We start from the raw sequence: 24,683 nt of genomic DNA, 5'->3' as shown, positions 1-24,683 counted from the left end.
TAAAGTCACACACAAACTGCTGTGTATTCTCATTTCCACATGAGTTCATCATGAATAATGTCTGTTTTTGTAATGTGTGTGTGTGTGTGTGTGTTTTGCTGCAGCTGGTGGATTACAGGGTGGAGTTCAGTAAGTGGTGGGTGACAGAGTTTAAAACCGTGAAGTTTCCTGCTCAAGGAACCGTATTTGATTACTACATCGATCCTGAAAGCAAAAAATTTGAGCCCTGGTCAAAAATGATTCCCAAATTTGTGATGGATCCTGACATCCCTCTTCAGGTGGGTACTGATGTGTTAATAAACCATTTAATTTAATTTACGCATGTTTATAAATGTGTCATGGAAAAACAGTAAGGAGACTGCATTAACATTTTAATAATTCATTGATAAACTAGTGTTTTCGGTTTAAGAAATGAAGTCAGCAACACTGACTCCACAGTAGTGATGCGCCTGTATGCAAGTGTCAGACAGATTACATAATCTGAGAATATTTGTTTTACATTTGAATTGGTTCATTTGAAAGTAGACATTTCGCTCTCTAAAGATATTTTTTTCTGTGTCTGTAAAGCAAAGATATATACGGACTTTCGTGCTCAAGTTCACAGAGACTGAGACGGCAGAAAGCGCATCCTGTTTGTGTTCATTATTTTACAAAAGTGCAATGTTTTGTGGTAATTGTAAGTGGACACATATAAGCATAGAATCTTTACAGATTTAAAAGATATGGACTGCCTGATGTCGTCTGTGGAATTTATAAAAAAATAAAATAAATTCTATGACTAAGTGACTAATAAAATTTTGGTAGAACAAGCCACTTCTGGTCGACTAATGGTTAGTGGACTATTAGGGGGCAGCCCTACAGGTTAACAAGCTTTTTTTAATGGTTTTGGTTTTAGTTTCTAATTAGATTTTAAATAGATGTAATTATCCATCCTTCCATTCCATATTTTATACATAACTGTAAATATATTGAATTACTTATTTATGCATATTTATCTATTTGTCTCAATTTGTCTACTGATGCACATACTGATACACATGAATTTGGCAACATCAAGTGATCTTGAATCTGGCTCACAATGCTGCATACACAAGCAGCTCATGATGGCCCCACACCAGTGGTCATCTCTGAATGTTGTTGAGTTATGAAGGTCATTGTGTTTGTGTACTGCAGGCCTGCCTGGTCCACACCACAGAGACCATCCGAGTGCGCTACTTCATGGACCGTCTGTTGGAGAGGAGGCGTCCGGTCATGCTGGTGGGCAACGCCGGCACCGGGAAGTCTGTTCTGGTGGGAGACAAACTGGGTTCCTTAGACCCAGAGAAATATGTCATCAAAAACGTACCCTTCAACTACTACACCACGTCAGCCATGTTACAGGGTGTGTGTGTGTGTGTTTTCAGAAACATGATGTCTCTGCTTTCTTCCATTAGACCCTGAATGCAGAAGTGCAACTTCAAGCCCTTTTGACAGTGACAGATTCTTGTGATCTGAAGCAAACACTCCTCCCAGCATCAGCTGGTTTCGTGCTGTTGTCCTTCGATGTTTTTGCAATCTGTTGGTTTGATATTTATGTCTCTGCAGCATGTTTAGCCATGTGTCCATTCAATCACTCATACGCATTACTATCATAATCATATGCTTTAGTATAACTAAAGAGTAGGGTGCCAGTGCCTGGGATTGTAATTTTTTTTTTTATATATATATATTAACATTATTTTCAGGAGAAATTCACATTATATAGTAATTATTTTATAGCCATTTTGTTTTTCTTATTTTATATGAATCTTGCAATCTTTATTAAACTTAGTTTTGATGTTTATATGGTGATTGCTAGAGAAAAAATATATATAATATCCATTAAAACGCATGTAATAAAACAAACAAAGTTAAAGTAGCTTTTGCACACAGAGCTGAATATCATTTCCACAGACTGTTAAAAATATGACCTGCCAAAACCAGTTTTAATGTGCTGATACAGACATTAAATGATAATATTGTTAGATATTGCTTGCTAAAACTATCTAATAGTCAAATTTGGTGCCATCCTATGTTTCATGCACTGCCGTTTTCTTGTTAAGTTTCTTCACGTTGATGAGACTTCGTCTATGAACTCATTAACTTCATGTAATTGTGTTTGTTAAATCTGTGCTCACAAAGCATTTGAGAAACGAGCGTCTTCCCTGCAGCTGTTTTAGAGAAACCCTTGGAGAAGAAGGCAGGAAGGAACTACGGGCCGCCGGGTAGCAAGCGCCTCATCTACTTCATCGATGACATGAACATGCCGGAGGTGGACGCGTACGGGACGGTGCAGCCGCACACGATGATCCGCCAGCACATGGACTACAGCCACTGGTACAGAGCCTCATTTATCACCCGATCTGACACAGACACACTTGTTTTGATGGTGTGCCTTTGCTCAGGTGGATCTTTAATAATGCTACATTCATGGCTTTGGTTACATGAGTATTGTATGTTGTTATCCAGCATACATTTAGGTCCATATATATTTGGACACAGGTACAATATTTATCATTTAAGCTGCTGACCAAAACATATTCAAGTTACAGTTATATAATGGATTCTAAACAAAATAATAATAATAATAATAATAATAATAAGTTTAATTTATTTGTTCAATTAAATTAGAGTCCCTAAGCATTTTATGTTATTTTTTTGTTCAACCCCTTGAATTAAAGCATAAATTCTGCACTATAATTTCATTTTTTATTCTATTCTGGTGGCATACAGAGCCAGTGCCGGAGTTCAAATGTATGTGGACCTGACTGTGTATCGGTTGAGATGGTCCTGATGCAGGCGTCTCTGGTGTGTCTGTTAGATCTGAGATGAGCTGAGAGCAGCTGAAGTCAGTGTATCTGTGGGCCACAGTGGCTTTAGCACAGACGCGCCGCGCATACAGATCGTGTTTGTGTGTGACTGATGAACACCGTGTCCTCTCAGGTACGACAGGAGCAAGCTGCAGCTGAAGGAGATTCACAATGTGCAGTACGTGTCCTGCATGAACCCGACGGCCGGCAGCTTCACCATCAACCCTCGCCTGCAGGTACTGATATCAGAGAGACAGAGCTCGCCGTCACTACATGTGTCTGATTCGCTATAACAGGTTAATGATCACCTAACCCATCACAGAGACATATGTAAAACACTAGATTTACATCAACTATGTTTTGGCTGATTTATATACCTTTAGTAAGTAAATCATCCACATTACTGGTTTGTCAGAGTATTTTACAATATACTGTAAGGCTTATGATACACGGGACAACTTTTTGAACATTGTTGCTTGGGCATTTTCCCACTGAGAATGGGTAACAGATTTCTGTCTGGATACTTTAGATCAGTCGTGAGCTCTGTGTCTCAGCTAGTTACCCACTGACGGCAACTAGACATGTTATGCATGCTAATGCATATATCGCAGGAATGAAAATGCACAATATTGTTATGGTATCGTGTATCATCAGCCTAAGTGAGGACATTTGGTCCTCACAAGTACAGACACACACACACACACACACACACACACACACACACACACACACACACACACACACACACACACACACACTACTGTTTAGAAGATAATTTAAAAACTCTACTGTTAGATTTAGATGCATTTTACACTACTGATCTATTTTTTTATATGTTTATTCAACATTGATACATTATATTGATTAAAACATTATTTATGACAAAGAAAAATTATATTACAAATAAATGTTGTTCCTTTGAACTTTCAGTTCATCAAAGAATACTGAAAAACATTAATAAAAAGTATCACAGTTTCCACAGAAATATTCAGCAGCTGAAATCTTTTCACGATAATAATCAGAAATGTTTCTTAAGCAGCAAATCAGCATATTAGAATGATTCCTGAAGATCATGTGACACTGAAGACTTGAAAATTCAGCTTTGATCACAAGAATAAAACATATTTAACAGTATATTTAAAAAAAAATAGCTATTTTAAACTGTAATAATATATGAAGTCATACGATGCTGCTAAAAATAACATTATTTTGAGTATTTAGTGTAATGCAATGTGTTTAGGCAGTTTAAGGTTTATTTTCCATATAATGCACATTATTGTTCTCCTCTATGCCCTGTTTTTCTGAAACGCGTTCTGATTTTACAAAGCTCTTGTTCTGAAAAAGCAAGCTCTGATTGGCCAGCTACCTCATCCAAACTTGTACAAGTGTCTTTCTTCGGCTGAACTCATATTTTGAGAATGACATGATAATGATAATTGTATTTTGTATGATATAAAATGAGCTGTTGAAACGCAAGCGTGTGGTTTAATGTGGAGCTGTTGAACGACTGGTTTATTTCAGAGGCATTTCTCGGTGTTTGCGCTCTCGTTTCCCGGTGTGGACGCTCTGAACACCATCTACTGCAGCATCTTGAGTCAGCATCTGCGCGGCGAGGGATTCCCAGCCGTTCTGCAGAAGAGCTGCTCTCAGCTGGTCCAGCTGGCCCTGGCCTTCCATCAGCGCATCACCGCAACTTTCCTGCCCACCGCCATCAAGTTCCACTACATCTTCAACCTGCGCGACCTCTCCAACATATTCCAGGTACTCCCATCACACTCCAGTTGGGATCTCTCCGTGATAAACTAAACATTAATCCTGGCAATCAGTGTGAGGAAATGACTTCTCGCTCTTTTCAGCTAGAGAAAGTGTTATAATCTGCTCTGTGTCTAATATTCATTTTATACAAGTCATGAGCTCTGAGTTTGATGAGAATGGTTCCTCTCTAACACTTTGAGATGAGATGCAGATTGATTAACTCTAGAACAGGTCATGAAATAGTGCTGTCAGAAAGTCAGTGTTTCTCTTTGCAGTCAGAAATGAATAATTAATTCACCCATGGATTTCTTTTCCATGTGCACATTCTGACAAAGGCATAAAATGACTTATAAAATGGATTTGTTCTTCTAACTAGCAGACACGCTTGTGGACAAGTTTAAATCCACTCCATTCTCAACCCAGTTAAGGAAGTCAACATCATTATCCAGATGCATAAACAGTTCAGTCCTCCCACCTTTTAAGTGCGGCTCTGCTGTCCCAGTTCTTGTTATTGTGCTGGATTAGACCTTTGTTTTAAAACGGCTTTACTGAGCCCCGTTTCCTCGCTTTAGCAATGATGAAAGCTGGAAAAGAAGAGAATAGCCTCAGAAGCTCCACTCATTGTTGTGGCTGCAGTCGGAGTAATGAAGCGAAATGAGAGCGGGAGAAAGGAGCAGATGAGACGCAGCTGAAGATTGAACATTTGAAGTGCGGCCCTTAGTTCTGCCTTACTAATTCAGCTCACAGTTCAGCTGCCGGAGGATGGAGACACACCACTGCCTCACAGCAGATCTCACGACACGTTCCCTCTGAGCTTCCCATAAGGCTCCGTCTCGACTGCATGTTCAGTGTTTCTGTTCAATCTAGACAGCGGCGATTGCTGGTTATTTCTCGGACCTCTTTAATTGGTTGGCGATACAGACTATTAAAAGTCTCCTGTTACACCGAGAGGGCCCCAAAGGCGCAATCTTATCCAATTTGTTTTTGTGAGCTCTTTAAAAAAAAATTAAAAGGCAGCCTGTTCGCCCCACAGCCAGGAAATAGTTTCCCATTTGAAAAAAGTTTGGTCTTTTTTTTTCAGATGCTGCCGGTAGGTACTTCATTTCAGCGTGGAGATTGACGTGAAGTCATTAATTTATAGCCCGGGTGTGAAGAAACGCTGGGATAATTAGGCTCCGTTTAGGACTGGATGGGAAGCACTGCCGTATGTCATCAGAACGGAGTTCCTCAGGCGCTGTCCGGCCGTGACTGGACCTGTATCTCACTGAGCAGTGATGGGCCATCGGTTTGATTTATTTGTTTTCAAAGGAGGCTCATCTCTGTGGAAATGGCGTCTGAAGAGCTGTGTGTGCGACTGAGATTCACTGCAGTGCAGGAGTGCAGAATAATGAACAGCAGCAGCAGGTTCAGCTTTATGGAGCATTTACAGCTTTACAATTTAATCAATTCATCTGAATCGGGGGGTTTGGTGTAGTTTTCCTCTCCGACTTTTTTTATTATTAAATGAACTTTTTTATTTTAGTTCTATGTCTCGTTGGCAACTTTGTCTGAAGAAAAACCTATTTTAAATGTTAAAAGCCTTCTATGTATGGATTTCCTACTCTTATCCCAGAGTTTAAGTCGTGGAAACTGTTTAAACAAAGATTAGTTAACAATAATAAGTGTATAAAAATATATATATATATGTAAGTAAGTACATATGAATAAAATAATACATTTAAGACAAACAAACAGTTTTGTATAGTATATATTCACAGTATATTTTGTGAAATCTTTTAAATCAATCTTTACATAAATTACAACAGGAAACCATTTGTTTATATATGTGTCATTTATATTATTTTTACATTTTTTTTATTTACACTGCAACCACAGAGTGTGATGAAATGCTGAAGTGATGAATTTACATGTGGAAATGTGGTTCAGACAAAGTAAATGATTTTTGTTTTAAGGTTGTTTATATTCTGATGAAACATCCAGTGATGGCGAGTAGATTCAGAAATGCATGGATTGCAGATTTGTGGGACGGTCAATTAGAATCCAATAGACATGTCTAAAATAGACATGTTTATTGCAGTTTTATTGATTATTAGTTTGATTTAGAACTTAATTGGTTATACTTTGGTTTGAGAGCTTTTATGTCGCTTTAACAGAGGAAGAAAGCATCTGAATGTGGTGTGTTCAGACAGGTCTGTGCTAGAATAAAGCTCATTCTCCAGTGATGAAGAGCTGTAGCAAAGTCAGAAGAGCTCCAGAATGTCTGAATAAAATCTGAGGACAAATCAGACAGATGCTCGTTGTATATCCAGCCTCAGACACTCTTTGGAGCGGTACATGGACTCTGGATCACACCTCACAGCCGAGAGGCTCTTTATCTTTCCTCCTGATGCTTAATCAATATGAATTTGAGTTCTGGATCAAACCAGATGATGCTTTCAGGGATCCATTCGAGCATGCAGAATGACTACTGGTCTTACCCAAGGTTCCCAGGTCAATCATTTGATCAATCTTCTTATTTAGGACATTGATGATTGTGTCTCGGTCACTTTTAAAGACATGTAGCAGTGTTGTGTTCTGTAGTACATTGACACAAAGGATGATGAAATTTAAAAACTACGCCTGTTCTGGTGCCTGAAATCCCTCTTAGTCTCTTTAGACGATTGTAGAGTTTAAAGTGGTGCAATATATGGTATTAGACGGATCAGTTGGAGTTCTTTCCCAAAAACGCTGGTGGTCAGAAATCAATGGTTTGTTCTTCTCTCTTTACACTCCAACAGTTCCGTGTTTTTGAGCATCTTTCCCCGTTGAATTGTTATGATATCTGCTTTGAGGAGTTTGACGTTTGAAATGTCTGGCGAAACGCTAACCCTGTTATTGCGGTTTGCCCGTTTGATTTCAGGGCATCCTGTTTTGCACCAGCGAGTGTCTGAAGACTCCCCAGGACCTGGTGAAGATCTACCTCCACGAGTCCAACCGGGTTTACCGCGACAAGATGGTGGAAGACAGAGATTTCGAAATCTTTGACAAGCTCCAGTCAGAAACGGTGAAAAAGTTCTACGAGGTGAGTTTGTTTGACTGGAGAGAGTCATTAAAGGCCAATGAGCCAATTTTCTCTCCTCCTGAGGCTCATGACTGAACTCTCTACAGGAAAGTGAAGGAGAAAACTCATACTTCTACTTGATCAACACATGAAATACACATATTTCCATTGGTTTTGGAGAGGGAAAAGTCTCCAACCCCTATGAATTCTCAGGGTGGCGATCGTTTGATTTACATGAGCTCCTTCCCAAGGCGGAAGCGCTCAACCTTAGTTATTCACCTTTTAATATTTCATGAAGTTTTAAGGCTGCTTTTTATTCCCACCAGGATATGGAGGAGACCCTAGAGGAGACCAGGGCCATGAATATGTACTGTCATTTTGCCACGGGCATCGGTGAACCCAAATACATGGCAGTGCAGTCCTGGGGGAGCCTGAACAAGACCCTGCTGGAAGCTCTTGACAGCTACAACGAAGTCAACGCGGCTATAAACCTTGTTCTGTTCGAGGATGCCATGTCTCATATGTAAGAAAGCCTGAAAGAGCTTCTGCTGATGGATGAACATCTCGGCACTACTTTAGACTGTGCAACGTACAGTACACCAGAAAACAGTGCGGGATCAGTTACGATAGTGTACAATACAGCACAACATTTACATTTAGTCATTTAGCAGAAGCTTTTATCCAACGCGACGTACAAATGAGGACAATGGAAGCGGTCGAAATCAACAAAAGAGCAATGATATACAAGTGCTATAACAAGTCTCAGTTAGCTTAATGCAGTACACGTAGCAATGGCTGTTATTTATTAATATAATAAATAAAAAGAAAACAGATAGAATAGAAAAGCAAGCTGGTGTTAGAGGTCTTTTTTGCTTTTGTTAATTGTATAATAAATGAAAAGGAAACAGAATACAAAAAGATTAGAAAGCTAGTTAGTTTTTAGCTAGCTTGTTAGTTTTTAAAAACATGCTAAAACCCCCTGAGAGAGTTTGATATCCGCTTGACGAAAGTTATTATGTATCTATAAATTTGCCCTTTTTAATTCACACTCAAACACATTTTGATGGACCTCTTTTTTGCGCGTCTAGTGCTGTTTTTGAACAGACTTAAACTCTATTTATGGTGGCACTTCCATTTTTGCATGTGTTTACTTCAGATTTCTTTAGAGAGGAATATATTTTTTTACTACTTTTACCCAAAATAGGTTGGCGACAATGTGTAAATAAATAAATGAAAACATTCTGAATAAAAGTTATTTGATGTAATTAGAATGTATTAAAGGTGCTGTAGGGAACTTTTGTAAAAAAATATTTTTTACATATTTATTAAACCTGCCATTATGTCCTGACAGTAGAATATGAGACAGATAATCTGTGATTAAATCAAGCTCCTCTGGTTCCTCCCAGTGGTCCAGAAATACATCGCTCCCGGTAAAAAACAACCAATCAGAGCTGCGGTCCGTAACTTTGTTTGTGTTCAAAATGTAGAAAAATGCATATAATAAGCGAGTACACCATGAATCCATTTTCCAAACCGTGTTTTTAGCTTGTCCTGAATCACTAGGGTGCACCTATAATAAGTGTTTATATTCGGACTATTTTAGATTGCTTCGGGGGTACCGGTTTTGTGTCGATTTTAAACTGTACTGAACGAATAATAAATAAATCCGCTTTCAGTTTTTTTTTTTTTTTGAGTTAATTAAAATAAGTCTTCATTCCAGCATATTTAGCTGTCATTGGATTGTCCTGCTATGTAAAAATCAGCATTAAAAGGCATATTATAACATATTATATGATAAATACTATCCATTGATAAACCAGTCAGCTAATCTTAGTGGTTGATTTTTCAGGACAAACCTTTTCTTGGAGCTAGGCATTACTCAGCAGGATGAAGTTTGGTTCTTCCTCCGCATGACTCTGTTTGATCTCCTTAACCCTTCTGACCTTCGTCTCTCCTGCTTCAGCTGCCGTATCAATCGGATCCTGGAGTCTCCGCGGGGAAATGCTCTGCTGGTCGGGGTGGGCGGCAGCGGGAAGCAGAGCCTGACCAGGCTGGCGGCGTTCATCAGCTCCCTGGAGGTCTTTCAGATCACACTGAAGAAAGGATATGGCATCCCTGATCTCAAGGTGAGCTCCGTTTATTAGCCTGAACCAAAACAAAACATGCTTGCAGAGCGGCTTCCATTGCTCTGAATCACACCGAGTCTCCACTGAAAGCGCTTGCTATTTGGCCTATCAAATATTCATTGAAATGCTCCTCGCCAGAGTATAGATCACCTTGCTTCAAATTCACACTCTGCCCTGCAAAAGTCTGAAAAAATATTGGAATATTATGCAATTACCAGAGGAGCTCTTGAGCACAATATGAGATTGCAGAGCTCATCTGCCTTCATGCCTGTAATGTTTCATCTCTTAGCGTTCTGCTGGGACTGTTCCAGGACGAGGAGCTCATGGCGTACAACTGTTGTTTTGTGTATTTTTAGACCGATCTGGGCGCGTTGTACGTTAAAGCTGGTGTGAAGAATATTGGCACGGTGCTCCTCATGACAGATGCCCAGGTCGCAGATGAGAAGTTCCTCGTGTTGGTGAATGACCTTTTAGCATCTGGTAAGCTTTGCTGTGTGTCTGTGCCCACTGGCATCACGTAGAGCTCGCTTTCTCTGCCAGATGATATGCATGGGGTATATTTGTGATAATACGGCTGGAAATATGAAGGAAATATAAGACTGAGTCATTAGACTACTTTAACCTTCCTTCATTGATATATATATATATATATATATATATATATATATATATATATATATATATATATATATTTAAATTAATTAATGTGAATCATTGTTTCAAAAAATCAATTCAATGGTTAGTTTGAATCATATGTTCACTGTTCACAATAGCTTCTCTGTATGTTAGTAAAAGAAAAAAAGTTATTTAATATAATTACAATATATTATCATCATTTATCATAAACAACAACAACAACAAAAATAATAATACAAATAAAATATTAAATTGATGATGATTAATGTTTTTTAACAAATGATATTTTTTTTATTTATTTTAGTAATCAGTTGTCATTTGAATTAATTTATTCATCATTGTAAATAATTAAATATGAATTCAATGATTTGTTTGAATCTTCACTGTTCAGTTAACTGCTCCAGTAGTGTGATTGTATGTTTAAAAAAAAAAAGGTATAATAAAATATTTACAGCATTATTATTTAAAAGTTAATAACAACAAACAACAGTATTAATTACTATATTAAAATCATTATGATACAATGAATATTATTAATATGCATATTTGTTACTAATGTATTTCATTTTAGCAAACGATTACAGTGTGTAGGTAATTATTGCTTTTTAAATAATATATTGATCCATGTATTGTCCATCTTGTGGAAAATTGTGTGGAAAACATAATTATAATTATTTTTTTACTGTACTTGCTTTAAACATGTTGAATCTACATGTGACAGAGACTATCTGGTTGAAAAGATGGTTTGTTAATTCAAATCACCCACTTAAATATTTTCTAAGTATGATTGTTTTAGCTATAATTCCCAGGTCTACAGCCTTAATCATGGCCTACTGTCATTTTTCAGAGTCTTTTATTATGTTCCTATGGTCTACGAGATATTTATAATGCCGTTGGCTTTTTCCATCTTTCAGAGAGCTGTACTATTCCTTTCTCAGAGTAATTGATATCATGCTCTCAGATGTTGCCAGTATCTGTCTCACTGCTCTGTGTCCATTATCATCGTTTTGTCTTCATCACAGGTGAAATCCCAGACCTCTTCCCTGATGATGAGGTGGAGAACATCATCGGTTCTTTAAGGAATGAAGTGCGTGGCCAGGGTCTGATGGACACTAGGGAGAACTGCTGGAAGTTCTTCATCGACCGTGTCCGTAGGCAACTCAAAGTACGTGAGCAGGAGTGATTCATGAAGCCATTATACTCCCACAGCCTGTGAGAAAGATTAGGCTCCGAACTGCCTCTGTAAAGCTTCACACACAGAGTCTCAGCCTTCGCAATGAGACCAGATCAACACAAACAGAGAGGCGGTCTGTCTGAGGGCTGCTTCTGATGAACAGATGGATTTAACCAACTCTGATGTTGTCCTACAGGTGGCGCTGTGTTTCTCTCCAGTGGGCAGTAAGCTGAGGGTACGCAGCAGGAAGTTTCCTGCGGTGGTCAACTGCACCGCCATCGATTGGTTCCACGAGTGGCCACAGGAGGCGCTAGAGTCGGTCAGCCTGAGGTTCCTGCAGGACGTGGAGCATGTCCAGGTGAGACGACAATCAACTCAGAAACAAAACATCTTCATCAAATGGTTTTATCATGATTCCCTCAATTCAGAGCACTAAAGGTCTCAGTTGGTTAGACAAATGCACCTCTCAGACCGCAATAAAGCGTCTCAATGTCATCTAATATATTCAAGAGCAAATGCAGAGTGTGATTATTATATTTTTTTTTTTCTGAGGTGCCTCAAGTCATGAAGAACATAATTAGATTGGCCAAGCACTGTGCAGTTAGTTTCTGCATTATATTTCAAGGGGAAATTAAACAGCTGTGACGACTCAGTAGCATGACATTTCAGGCAATATTCTGGTAATTATATTTCATGTATGAACTGCATTTTTTTCACTGATCTAGCCAGAGGTGAAGGACTCGGTGAGTAAATTCATGGCGTACGTACACATTAGCGTGAACAAGACATCTAAAGACTACCTGGCCAACGAGCGGCGATACAACTACACCACACCCAAGTCCTTCCTGGAGCAGATCAAGCTGTACGGGAACCTGCTGGCGCTCAAGAAGAAAGACCTGACCTCCAAGATGGAGCGACTGGAAAACGGCTTGGAGAAGCTGAACAGTACGACGGCTCAGGTGTGTCTCTTTGTGTGCCTGTTCAAAATCAGTCCCTTATCTTGTAATGTCAATTAACTATAAACCCAGAGTTACTCACTCAGCATAGCATAATAAATGACATGATAAATATCGAATCACTTACTGGCATTTATGATTATTTGGCTGCTTCCAGTAAAACCAAGCGAAAGCGATAGTTCTGGCATGTCACGTTAGTCAAGCTCGCATCAGCTGATCCACATCTACCTATAGGGATGCAAAACCTATCACAGCACCCATATATAAGGTCCTTCAGTATTATCAGCAGCTTTCACATTGCTCAATAGCTAATTACCCTCCTCCATCCCCAGCTCCTCCTCTCGTCCAGTCAGGATCCGTTTCTGATTCCCCTTTGAATCAGAGTAATTTCTAAAATATTTATAATTAAATATTAATGATATCTGCAATACATTTAATTTGGTTCTGTTCTGTTCACCTTGGGGGGGTACTGTTGCTCTCCTTGCTCTCATCCACACTAGGGCTGAACGATATGGACAAAATTTAATATATCGATTTTCTTGCCAGATATCTCGATATCGATACAATACGATATGACTACGTGTTCTTTTGCTAAGCACGACCGGCACAACACGTCACTCTGGTTTACATTGTCTTTTCTGAATCCAAAATACTTCCAAATTATGGAAGATGATTTATGTTTTGGCACCAAGTCAGATTCTGCACTGCCACCGGCCGCATTATCTCCAAAAAAAGTTTCGAAAATGAAAATAGGGAATCGATTTTAACCAAATATGTACACTATTCATTTTAAAATAATTAAACTATTAAAAAAATATAGATGTAACAAAACTCACAAACAGACAGAAAAAGAAAATAAAGAATTCCGAAAGTGCAGTATGCCTTGCGAAAGCTAGACAGAAAATACCAGCAATTTTACGCGCCTATAAGACCCAGTGACGTCGAAAGCGACCTCTTATGCTGCGTTCACACCAAACGCGAATAGAGCGTCTGGCGCGAATGATTTCAATGTTAAGTCTATGTAATGTCGCGTTTATGCGCGTCTGGAGGTCTCGTGGCGAGGTAAGTTAGACGCGAATTCACCTTATTCGCGCATCTACTTACAGGAGATTCCGAGATATGAAAAGGACCATTGCAAGCTGACAGCGACCGGATTTTGTGGTGGAAATTGGCAGTAATAGCTGCACCTTGCGCAGCTGTACCCAAGTGTCCCTGGGACATCAGTGCGGTCGGAGCGTGTCTTCTCAACAGCTGGACATATAGTAAATAAAAAAAATGGAAGAGGTAATAATAATCCTTTCCATTATAATTTGACACGTTTTATTAATATCAGATACACATTGTGTAAGTAACTTCAGTGTTTACTCTATTCTATTCCCAGTTCACCAGCCACTTACTTTTAAGTATTTCGGGAGAAGTGGATGAATTCACGTGTTGTAAACATAGAGGTTGTAAATCCAACAGATCCGATTCTCTGAACTGCATCTGCGGCACAAACTAACACGGCGGCGCCCATCGCGCATACAGCTCAACTAACGCGATCGTCATAAAGGTGTTTAAACAACAATATACTTCCACTTGCATGTATTTTACCATCGGAATATCAGATATTTCATGCCATAGCTAACACATTTGTGAATATTCTGAATAAAAAAGGAAAAATGACATAAAAGCAGATCAGCATTCATTCAGCGCTGTTGCTGCTGCAGTGTGTCACACGTGACAAGCAATGACGCGTCACCATAGAAACGCACCCCCCCCCCACACACACACAATATAGTTCCCACATCCCTGGTAGTGTGTGCATGCTGGCTTTAGCGGTGCATTCAAGGGCACTCATAAAACTGGTGTTTGTTGTGACTGCCAGAGTTGTATGCAGGGCGAGTGCGGAGAGGGGAAATCTATATAGTCTATATCGTTGCTTTTTTCGATAGTATTATCTTGAAAGTTAATATCTAGATATAGATACGATAACGATATATCGTTCAGCCCTAATCCACGCTAGACTGCATTGATGTGAAGGAAGTTCTTGGCCAGAACAGAATGACACCGCTAATACAAACTGTTTGCTAAATGTCAGTCCTCTTCGATGATATGTCCTGACAGAACTAGATGTTCTTTCATTGCTGTCCTTACAGTTAAACACTTTTATTGATTCTTTGTATTTAATTATTTGTACATAATAATGGTAGAGTGGAGGTGAAACTGATAAAAATAATTATATTCCAGAAGGTAAAGCGGGACATGCATTAAAAGCATTGGAGTGAGTGCTTGCAGCTCAGCTATAAGACTCATTTCCATGCTATAAATTCATATACCATTAGCTAATTTATGTTTTCAGTGCTCAGCATACATATTCTTCATTAATAGGTCCTCTTGAATGTAAATGAAACACATGCGCCTCATGTAAGGAGCCAGTAGGAGTCTGATGCGGTTCAGCTTTAATGTTTATGCTGCTGGTGTTTTAAATTCGAGTGGCGTACGATGTGCTTTCAGTGTTTCTGTTCCCAGCAAACATATTACTGTCCCTGTCATTCTCCCAACACCGCTAATGGAGCAAGTCTGTCAAAAACATCACGCGGTCAGCCTGCTGGCTTCTTCTATTGATCTATGATTACTGTGTTAGGGAAATGTCATTCTTTTCTGTCATGTGGTTTTATGGCCTGCTGTATAATTTAAACATGTAAGGTGAGCAATGCTATCACTGTTATTCAAACTTACTGTTGAGGATTTGATCCCATAACCCAGAGTACAGTAGATTTCAGCTCAGGTTTCTTTTTGGAACTGATTGATTGTACACTTTATTTGACAATATTCACTGAAAAACTGAGGAGCATAAGCTCAGATCAATGAGGCCTTGTGCTAATTCATAAGACATTTGGATAGCAGCTTACTTAAAGGTATAGTTCACCCAAAAATGAAAATGCTGTCATTAATTACTCACCCTCATGTCGTTCCAAACCTGTGAGAACTTCATTTATCTTCAGAACACAAAGATATTAAGATATTTTTGATGAATCCAACACTTTGACAATTCTCCTCTGCATCACCCTGGTGCCATTTTGGAGAGCATCACCAAGCATGGGGGTGGTGCTACTGAAGAACTGTTGAAAAAAGTAATTTTATTTATTTTTTTATTTTATTGATGTCCATACAATGTTTCAGTGCCTTAATCATGATTCATGGTAGTACCATTGCTGTCTATGGGAGGGTCAGAAAGCTCTCGGATTTCATCAAAAATATCTTAATTTGTGTTCCAATGATGAAAGAAGGCCTTACGGATTTGGAATGACACGAGGGTGATTAATTAAAATTAAAATTATCTCATTAATGACCCTCATGTCATTCCAAACCAGTAAGACCTCCATTCATCTCTGGAACACAGTTTAAGATATTTTAGATAATTTATTATTTATTTAGTACACACAGTTTCAATGGAGGGACTGAGAGCTCTCGGACTAAATCTAAAATATCTTAAACTGTGTTCCGAAGATGTTTGAAACGACATGAGAGTGAGTCATTAATGACATAATTTTTATATTTGGGTGAGCTAACCCTTTAAATCCTTCATGTATAAAGCATGATATGAGTAGTTGTAATGCATTAATTATGAATAATTATAATACATTATACATAAAGGCTTTAACTAATGTATTTGCATAATTTGTTGAAGACCGGTCATTTTTGACCTAGAACAGCACAAGTGAATCATGGTAGTAAAAAAAAAAAAATCTCGTTAAAGTATAATTTTTTTTTTGATGTACTTATGTGTGAGCAATGTCAGTTAGCTAATTAATTATTAACTTATTTATTTAACTGTTTGTTTTTCAGAAAAGAAAAAAAAAATCATCTCTGTTCAAAATAATTTCAAACACAGCATTAGGATTAATAACATTAATTCATAAGATAAAAAAAAAAAACACTATACTATGTGTAGCTAGTTTTATTATATTTTAATATTTAAAAATAAAAGAAACAGTATATTTTAGGATTTAAGTCAAGTGTGAAGCTATCCCAACATAACTTATAAATACCATTTTTTACAACCTTAAACAATGAGAATGTCTTTTCAAGTATGGAATTTTCTTCAAAAGCTTTTTTCTTAAGTGCAAACAGATGAAAACAGTAACGAAGAATAAGTGAATTCTATTCAACACGTCTATCCCAAAAGTTTTCTGGCCTAGAGACTAGCAACATAGCAACACCCTAGCAACGTGCCGGTGACTTTTGCATGAGAGACACGGTTCACATTTCCTACAACATATCTCCTTATTAGCAATAATTGTGTTCTCAGCTACACTGTGCTAATTATTATGACTGAGACATTATGACTTATCTAATGTGTCCTTCTGTTTGAGCTGCTTTATGCTTCCTGACGTGTTAATCCCGCCGGTGCAGACCGGCTCAAACGCTCTTCTCAGGTAATGGCTTCAGCGCTTCGTCCTCGTCCCTCCACCCTTCAGTGGAAAAGCTATCAGAAAGCTCATTTGTGTGCTGAGATTGCGCTTGCAAGCGTCAGGAGGGGAAAATGTAAAGTCAGAATTCACACATACACGAGATACATCCGACAGTGCTGTTAGCGATCCTCGCCCACCAGAATAACCTCTTTACATTAGCGATGAGAGGAGAGCCGGCCTGGCTAGAAATCAAAATTAAAAGTAGCTGTTAACGAGGCAGAAAGTTTATTGGTGTTGCTTTATTGAGGTGGGACCCTGTAACATGTAATTAGAGGAGAGCGGATATCAATTCAAGCTAGTTGGTCCCTGCCCACATTTGGGGGCGTAGGGGTGAATGTATCCATTTTATAGCCACTCATTAAGCAGTTCATGTCTAAATGAGAATCTGCATTGTTTTTCTTTTGCTCAAGATAAGCACGTTTATGAAGATGACGGAGATCAGTCCAGCTTTGTGGTTAATGATAACAACAGCGCCAATTGTCTATTATCGAAGAGTCCTTTTGCCTTTTCATCTCAAACGCTCTCTTTGGAGATGCTTTACAGTATTTTAACAATGCAATATTAGGCGCGTGCTCTTTGATGTGAACTTGTGAGGATGATATGCTTTTTTCGACTGAAGAGGATCATTAGGTGTTTCATATAGTTTGAGGAGCAGAGAGGGAGAAACTTCCACCAAGAGCCATAAGAGCGCTGTCTTACTGCGCTTTCTGGGCAATTAGTCCTCCTTCGTCTTTACCTCCTATTCATCAGTTTAATTACCCACATGATAGCAACTTGATTTTGTGGGTATTGCAGGGTTTTGCTATCTGAGGGCAGTTCATCCCTGACGTCTCATTTTCTTAAGGCTAATCAGCTCATTTGGAGTCTGGAGAAAGGAAACAGATTCGAGAGGAGTTTGCTGGGGATTGCTGTATTTGACTGTTTGTTTGCTTCACAAGCCACGTCGTGTTGCTTTGGATTGCGTCTGACAACAGTTTTCAGCTAATTGTGTATCTCACCCAGTTTTCTCTCCTGATTGGCTTTTCCCAGTTGGCCTCTGTTTGAATAAGTGCCAGCAGCTCAACCCAAACAGAAATAGTTTATTTAAAAAACGTTCAGCTGTCATATCTCTGTGAACAGCGCTTCTTCACAATCGAGTGATTGTCATTTATCAGTCAAAACTTTGAGCGCTCATTTCTCTGATAATATCACTAATAGGATTTAACAATGAGTGTAGAACAAAAACAAATAGGCTGTTATGCAGAACAACTGCTGATGCAATTAGATGATAACGCCAAGTTCCCCAACAAACTTTAATAGGGAATAAACACAGCACAGATGATGCCACTTTATAATAAGGTTCGATACGCTACACATTAGGTATCATGAACAGGATTATTACAGCATTTTAGTTCTTATTATTTTTTAAATCCACATAAGCTGCAAATGGTCTGCATACACAACACATTTGAGAGAATTGCATAAGGCCTAAGAAATAAAATGTTGCAAATGTGTATGCAAGAAGACTATTTATTTCCAAACAGCTGTCATTTTCTGTGCTCTGTTGTTATGAATCATCTTGATTGTCCTGTGATTTCTTTGCTTCTGTATATTTTTCTCATGCAACAGCCCTGATTTTAAATAGACAGCATTACCTGTCATGATGTTTCTTATTCATGTACTCTGATAATGTTTAAAGTGGTCACCACCATCCGTTAATACAGTTATGCGCTGTTGATGTTCTGTATGTACCGCATCCCAATACTCAGCTGTTTTTCTTTCTCTCAGGTGGACGATCTGAAGGCCAAGCTGGCGGCACAGGAAGTAGAGCTGAAGCTGAAGAACGAGAGCGCAGATAAACTGATCCAGGTTGTGGGTGTGGAGACGGAGAAGGTGGCGCGGGAGAAGGCGGTGGCTGATGAAGAGGAGCAGAAGGTGGCCTGCATCGCCGAGGAGGTGACGCGCACACAGAGAGACTGTGAAGAGGACCTGGCTAAAGCAGAACCTGCGCTCATAGCGGCACAGGAGGCTCTGAACACGCTCAACAAGGTCTGATTTCCCCATACATGTGCATTATTGACAATGGTTTGATATAGAATGCATATGTATAGAAGGTTTGCTGACTGTATGTATATCTTGTTTTGCCTCTTGTCTTCAGAACAATCTGACGGAGCTGAAGTCTTTCGGCTCTCCTGTAGCCGCCGTGACAAACGTCACAGCCGCTGTGATGGTCCTCATGGCCCCCGGTGGCCGTGTTCCCAAGGACCGCAGCTGGAAGGCTGCTAAAGTCATGATGGCTAAGGTGGACGCCTTCCTCGACGCCTTGGTCAATTTCAAAAAGGAAAACATCCACGAGAACTGTCTCAAAGCCATCCAGCCGTACCTAGGGGACCCAGAATTCAGCCCTGAGCTGATAGCAGCCAAATCCAACGCGGCGGCCGGCCTCTGCTCCTGGGTCATCAACATTGTGAAGTTTTATGAGGTTTACTGCGAGGTTGAGCCTAAGAGACAAGCCCTGAGCAAAGCCAACGCCGAACTCGCCGCAGCGCAGGAGAAACTCTCCGTCATCAAGGCAAAAATCAATGTGAGTAGAGTTTTCTACTGTTCTGATTGCTCTATTAACACTGGAGAACGTGCAGACGAAGCAGCTACAAACAAGTGAAAGACCCAGAAGTTTGACTGGATGAGCCAACATTTTGATTAAACTTTTAGCTTAAATGGCCTCATATTAACAGTGTTTGTTTGATCTTTTGTTATATTAATTCATTTGTCACACCACGGTTCTATTTAAAATGAAATACTGAAGACACAACGTGGAAAGTGGTTTTTTTTTTTTTTTTGTTTGTTCATATCACCTGAGTGTTTGCAGATATGAATGATTTTTCTTCCGAGTGGCTTGAGACTAAAACTTCATTATCCCTGTTTTGTCTTCTAACATCCTCTGCCTGTGTTCTTCTCCTGACAGCAACTTAATGAGAACTTGGCGAAGCTGACGGCGAAGTTTGAGAAAGCCACAGCAGACAAGCTGCGGTGCCAACAGGAGGCTGAGACCACGGCACGCACCATCGCTCTCGCCAACCGCCTGGTGAGTCTCCAGCGCTGCATGCGTCAACACCACGTTACACCCAGAGCTGTTGCTTCCTGTCTTAATTAAGAAAAAAATAGATGAGCCAGCGAAACAGAAGAAAATTCTGAATAATAATTAAAATGCAGCAAACCCCCAGAATAAGTCATTTCTGCTGTCCGTTGAAGCATGCAGCAACACTAAGTCAGCAGGAAATCACACAAACAAACACGTGCAGCAGCCGTCAGCTTCACTAGAGTTACTCATTAAAGCCATTGTTTGATCTGAGAATAACTGTGTGCTGAACAGCAGTGACCTGAACATGTGTGAGGGGGTTTGGTGTTGACCAGGGATTAAAGGTCAAGTACGTCATTTCACACTGTGGGCTGCAGGCACAATCACGCAAATAATGCTGCTTTTCAGAAAAGGTTGTTGCTGCTTAAGCAAAATCTAAATAATGACATACTGCACTTTCAAAGATCTGGCCTGAAATCCAGATGGTTGCACTTCATTATAAGCTGCAATAGTGCTGTCTACTTTGACAGAGGCTCTGGTGCAAGATGTATTTTTCACGTTTGTTTTGCATTCGCAAGTCTTGGTTAAAGCTTGTAAGATGTGAATCAATCCACTTAGCTATGAGGAGGATCACAACAGTACAGACTTTGATTTGAAGCAGGAAAAGTATTTGAAAATCAGACAAACAGAAAAATGTGAGCTACAATCCCATAACTTTACATAATATGCAAATGATATCAAATAAAAAATTGTACTATACATTTGAAGTTTTTGCTAAATATTAATAAATATTTTAATATTTTGAGAGTGAAGGGAACCAATTCAATTTGTCATTCATGGTGCTTTATGAAAGTGGGTGGAGCTAAAGATCTCATTTTGCTTGCTGCTACTTTCTGATTGGTGGAATTTTCACAATGTAAACCTTTACAAAATTTCACAATGGAATGTAGTTTTTCACACTGAATTCCTCTATTAACCTAGATTTTATTTTTATAGGGTCATGAAACCCCAGACCAGATTTTAGCAAAGGTGTTTGTGTTGCACAGCATAGAAGACAATGTTAGCATCCAATAATTTTAACTGTTGGAGAAAACTGGTTAATTTTAAGCTTTTTTTTGCACTTTTCATCTTCCAGGTTTAAAATCTACATTGTGTTGACGTCACAATTTGTGACGTAGCAATGGACTATAGTGCATTGATGAGGCATCGGTGTCTATTAAATTATTCATGAGACTGTATTCTTATCCTATAAGAAGATGTTTTGCTTAATTATTCACAACAGCATGTGTTGATTTGCTATGACAGATGTTTCAGACTCTGAGATGAACAGAGAAACGTTCATGGATTGAAGATGAGTGTTTGTTTTTGCTTTGTAATAAGAGTTCAGCACAAACGTGATTCATTTACTTGGTGAGCATAACCGTTTTTACAGCTCTGTGACACAACCCGTCAAAAGGCTTATATAAACACTACAGAATAAGCCTTTAAAGTTCTCAGAGGTGCAACAGCGCGTTCATATAAATGATGCAGAGTGCAAATGGCCATGCTTTTACAGTATTTGTGATGGGAGCAAAATGAAACGCGAAGCTGTGTGCGTTGTCTGTCTCCCCTCTTCCCACTTTTTTTTTTTTAGCATTTTTTAAAACTGTGGTGAGAACTAATCAGTGCTGAAACAAGGGGTTTCATGGAAAAGAAGTTGAATTAATGTGAACTGATGGATTCAACAAAAGCATAAACAATTGATTAATGACCTCAAAGCCCAAAACATATCCGTTTTTAAAGTTTTATCAGTTTTTGTTAAAAATCTATTTCTCTATGGACTTTTCTGTGATTCTGAGTTTCCAACAAAAAGAGAAACAGCTCTTGCTTTTGTGAACACGTCGGTTACTTTAATATAATATATATATTTATTTATTTACTTAGAACTTGTTTTTGTGAGTGTTTTGAATGATTTTGTCAGACTCATAGAGTTGTGTGTATTCAGGTTGGAGGTCTGGCATCGGAGAACGTGCGCTGGGCAGAGGCGGTGAAGAGCTTCAGGCATCAGGAGAGCACTCTCTGTGGAGACGTGCTTCTCATCACTGCCTTCGTCTCCTATCTGGGCTATTTCACCAAACGTTACCGCCTGGAGCTGATGGACAACAGCTGGAGGCCGTACCTGAGCCAGCTCAAGGTCTGTCCCACCAGCAATGCTAAAAGAGATTTTAAGATGTTTAAGGTTGACAGAGTAAAAGATCATGTGTTTGATTAAGGCCAGTGTTGCTTTCACCTGAAATCTAAAGCATTCCCTGTTGAAAAACCCTGCATATTCTTGTTAGTATGTTTTGAAGCATGGCAGCTGGTTATGAGCTGGTTTAAGCTGGTCATGTCCTGGTCCTAAGCTAGCAGCTAGCCCCTGCTCAGGACCAGTTTATAACCAGCTGACATGCTTCAATATCTTAAACATATATGCTGTTGTTTTTGTTGTTTTTATTTTCAACAGCATAGTTGATTCTTCTGTTAATCTGTGTCGTTTGTGATTTGTGAGGGTTCAGTCGATGAGTGCTGTTCCTGCAGGTGCCGATCCCGGTGACTCCGGGTCTGGATCCACTGACCATGCTGACGGATGACGCTGACATCGCAACCTGGCAGAACGAGGGTCTGCCGGCGGACCGGATGTCGACTGAAAACGCCACCATCCTCACCAGCTGCGAACGATGGCCGCTCATGGTGGATCCACAGCTGCAGGGAATCAAATGGATCAAAAACAAATATGGAGAAGAGCTGCGAATCATCAGGATTGGACAGAGAGGGTAGAACACACATTACGTCTGCATACACACCATATCTGCTTATCCTGATTCGTTACTAATGCGTATGTGTGTGTGCGTGTGCTAATGCAGATATCTGGACTCCATCGAGAGAGCATTATCTGTTGGTGAAGTCGTCCTCATTGAGAATTTGGAGGAGGCGGTGGATCCAGTGCTCGGTCCACTACTCGGACGTGAAACCATAAAGAAAGGACGGTGAGAGCATTATAATGTAGTTATTAGTCATGTTTGACATTATATATGGTGGTAAAATGTGACCCAAGCCTCTTCAAACATATTTTAAGGCAAAACACCACAGGTGAATTATATTAACCTTGCTGATAAATCACAGTACATTAAAGAGCTCATCGGATGTCCATTTTCCACAAATTGATATGATTCTTTAAGGTCTTAATGAAAAGTCAAACATACTTTGGTTCAAATTTCTCTATGGTAGTGTAAAACAACACCCTTTTTACCCTTCAGTGCATTCCTCTTTAAATGCTAACGAGCTCTGCTCACCCCGCCCCTCTCTCCCCCCCTCTCATGAGACTGTAAACTTTAGCCGCATTTAGCTGCGGAATTTGCTAACTAGCATATTATAAGGAAAGGCGATTGTCATAAAAAAGTATACTCACTTTATCTGAGCCTGTCCTCCAACAAAAAACGACCATATAGGTCGTTTGTGCAAGCATTTATTACAACCTATATTTACGTTTTAAAGTTAAGCGCCCTCTAGCGGGCGTAAAAATGCAAACCGGAGGGCAAATAAAAGAGTACAAAACATTCATATGAAAATTTCCTTTTGCCGATAGGGGCGCAATTGTAGTATACGTTCTGATGGGTCGTATTTCAGGGATTTGAACAAACGACCTATACAAGCATATTAGTTGGAGGACAGGTTGCTTTATCTGTAGGTGAAACTGGATCACGAATGATTCGCATGAACCTAAACACATTTAGGTAGATCGGGGAGTGCATTACCATCAAAAACATAATCAATCCACTGCGTCTTCAGTGGCTCAGATGTCGGGAGTAAATGACCACTGCTATGTTCATTATTCATCCAACAACAAAACACCTCGAGATGTTCTTGTCTACATCTGCTCCAGCGCTGAATCAATGTTGTATTGTGTACAGCTCATTCAGGGCTGGTCTAAGGTACAGTAAGACGGCCGTGTCAATCAACAATCGTAGGAGGGGCCTGTGCAGAACTACATCACTCTGCCAAGAATCTCAAAACAGCCTGATCTGAGAAAGTGATCAGTATTATTGGGGAATTTAAAGAAGCACTGGATGGATTTTTATTATTATAGGGTGGATGTGTAGACACACTTCCAACACACATTTCAGTTCAAACACCATGTAAATTAGATATTTGAAGGGTTAGTTCACCCCAAAATGAAAATCATGTAATTAATTACTCACCCTTATGTTGTTCCAAACCCGTAGTAAATACATTGGTAAAACAGTCCATGTGACATCAGTGGCTCAACTTCTAAACTTTTTTTTTATTTTCTAAAGTTTAGATGAAGTGTCATAAAATAATGAAAGGATTCTGGTTTCTAATCCGCTACAGCTACATAAAGATCGGCGATAAGGAGTGCGAGTACAACCCCAGTTTCCGTCTGATCCTTCACACCAAGCTGGCAAACCCTCACTACCAGCCGGAGCTTCAGGCTCAGTGTACGCTGGTCAACTTCACGGTGACACGGGACGGGCTGGAGGACCAGCTGCTGGCAGCCGTGGTCAGCATGGAGAGACCAGACCTGGAGGAGCTGAAGGTACTCTCTGAAGAACATCCCTCTCTCCACGCTTAACTGTGGGACGGTTAGATAGATGGTATTTGGCAGGTGTTTTGGAG

General features: G+C 39.5%; 1 protein-coding gene across 2 annotated transcripts in view; it reads left to right on the top strand.

The window, feature by feature from the left end:
• Positions 1-24,683, top strand: part of dnah9 (dynein, axonemal, heavy chain 9) — a 100,717-nt gene that overhangs the window by 50,810 nt on the left and 25,224 nt on the right. For both annotated transcript variants that reach the window (XM_052571461.1, XM_052571462.1), the window contains exons 37-55: positions 105-278; positions 1,174-1,381; positions 2,190-2,355; positions 2,962-3,064; positions 4,350-4,589; positions 7,483-7,644; positions 7,950-8,146; positions 9,587-9,749; positions 10,106-10,229; positions 11,408-11,550; positions 11,756-11,917; positions 12,285-12,518; positions 18,740-19,000; positions 19,110-19,535; positions 19,917-20,036; positions 22,015-22,203; positions 22,587-22,822; positions 22,913-23,035; positions 24,399-24,603. In XM_052571461.1, the coding sequence (XP_052427421.1) occupies positions 105-278; positions 1,174-1,381; positions 2,190-2,355; positions 2,962-3,064; positions 4,350-4,589; positions 7,483-7,644; positions 7,950-8,146; positions 9,587-9,749; positions 10,106-10,229; positions 11,408-11,550; positions 11,756-11,917; positions 12,285-12,518; positions 18,740-19,000; positions 19,110-19,535; positions 19,917-20,036; positions 22,015-22,203; positions 22,587-22,822; positions 22,913-23,035; positions 24,399-24,603 (3,636 nt within the window). The remainder of the gene's footprint in view (positions 1-104; positions 279-1,173; positions 1,382-2,189; positions 2,356-2,961; positions 3,065-4,349; positions 4,590-7,482; positions 7,645-7,949; positions 8,147-9,586; positions 9,750-10,105; positions 10,230-11,407; positions 11,551-11,755; positions 11,918-12,284; positions 12,519-18,739; positions 19,001-19,109; positions 19,536-19,916; positions 20,037-22,014; positions 22,204-22,586; positions 22,823-22,912; positions 23,036-24,398; positions 24,604-24,683) is intronic.

Source organism: Carassius gibelio, chromosome B12 (genome assembly GCF_023724105.1).
Source record: "Carassius gibelio isolate Cgi1373 ecotype wild population from Czech Republic chromosome B12, carGib1.2-hapl.c, whole genome shotgun sequence".
In the NCBI taxonomy this organism is placed as follows: Eukaryota; Metazoa; Chordata; class Actinopteri; order Cypriniformes; family Cyprinidae; genus Carassius; species Carassius gibelio.
The sequence above is the reverse complement of the archived record's forward strand: the minus strand, read 5'-3'. Positions and strand labels throughout refer to the sequence as shown.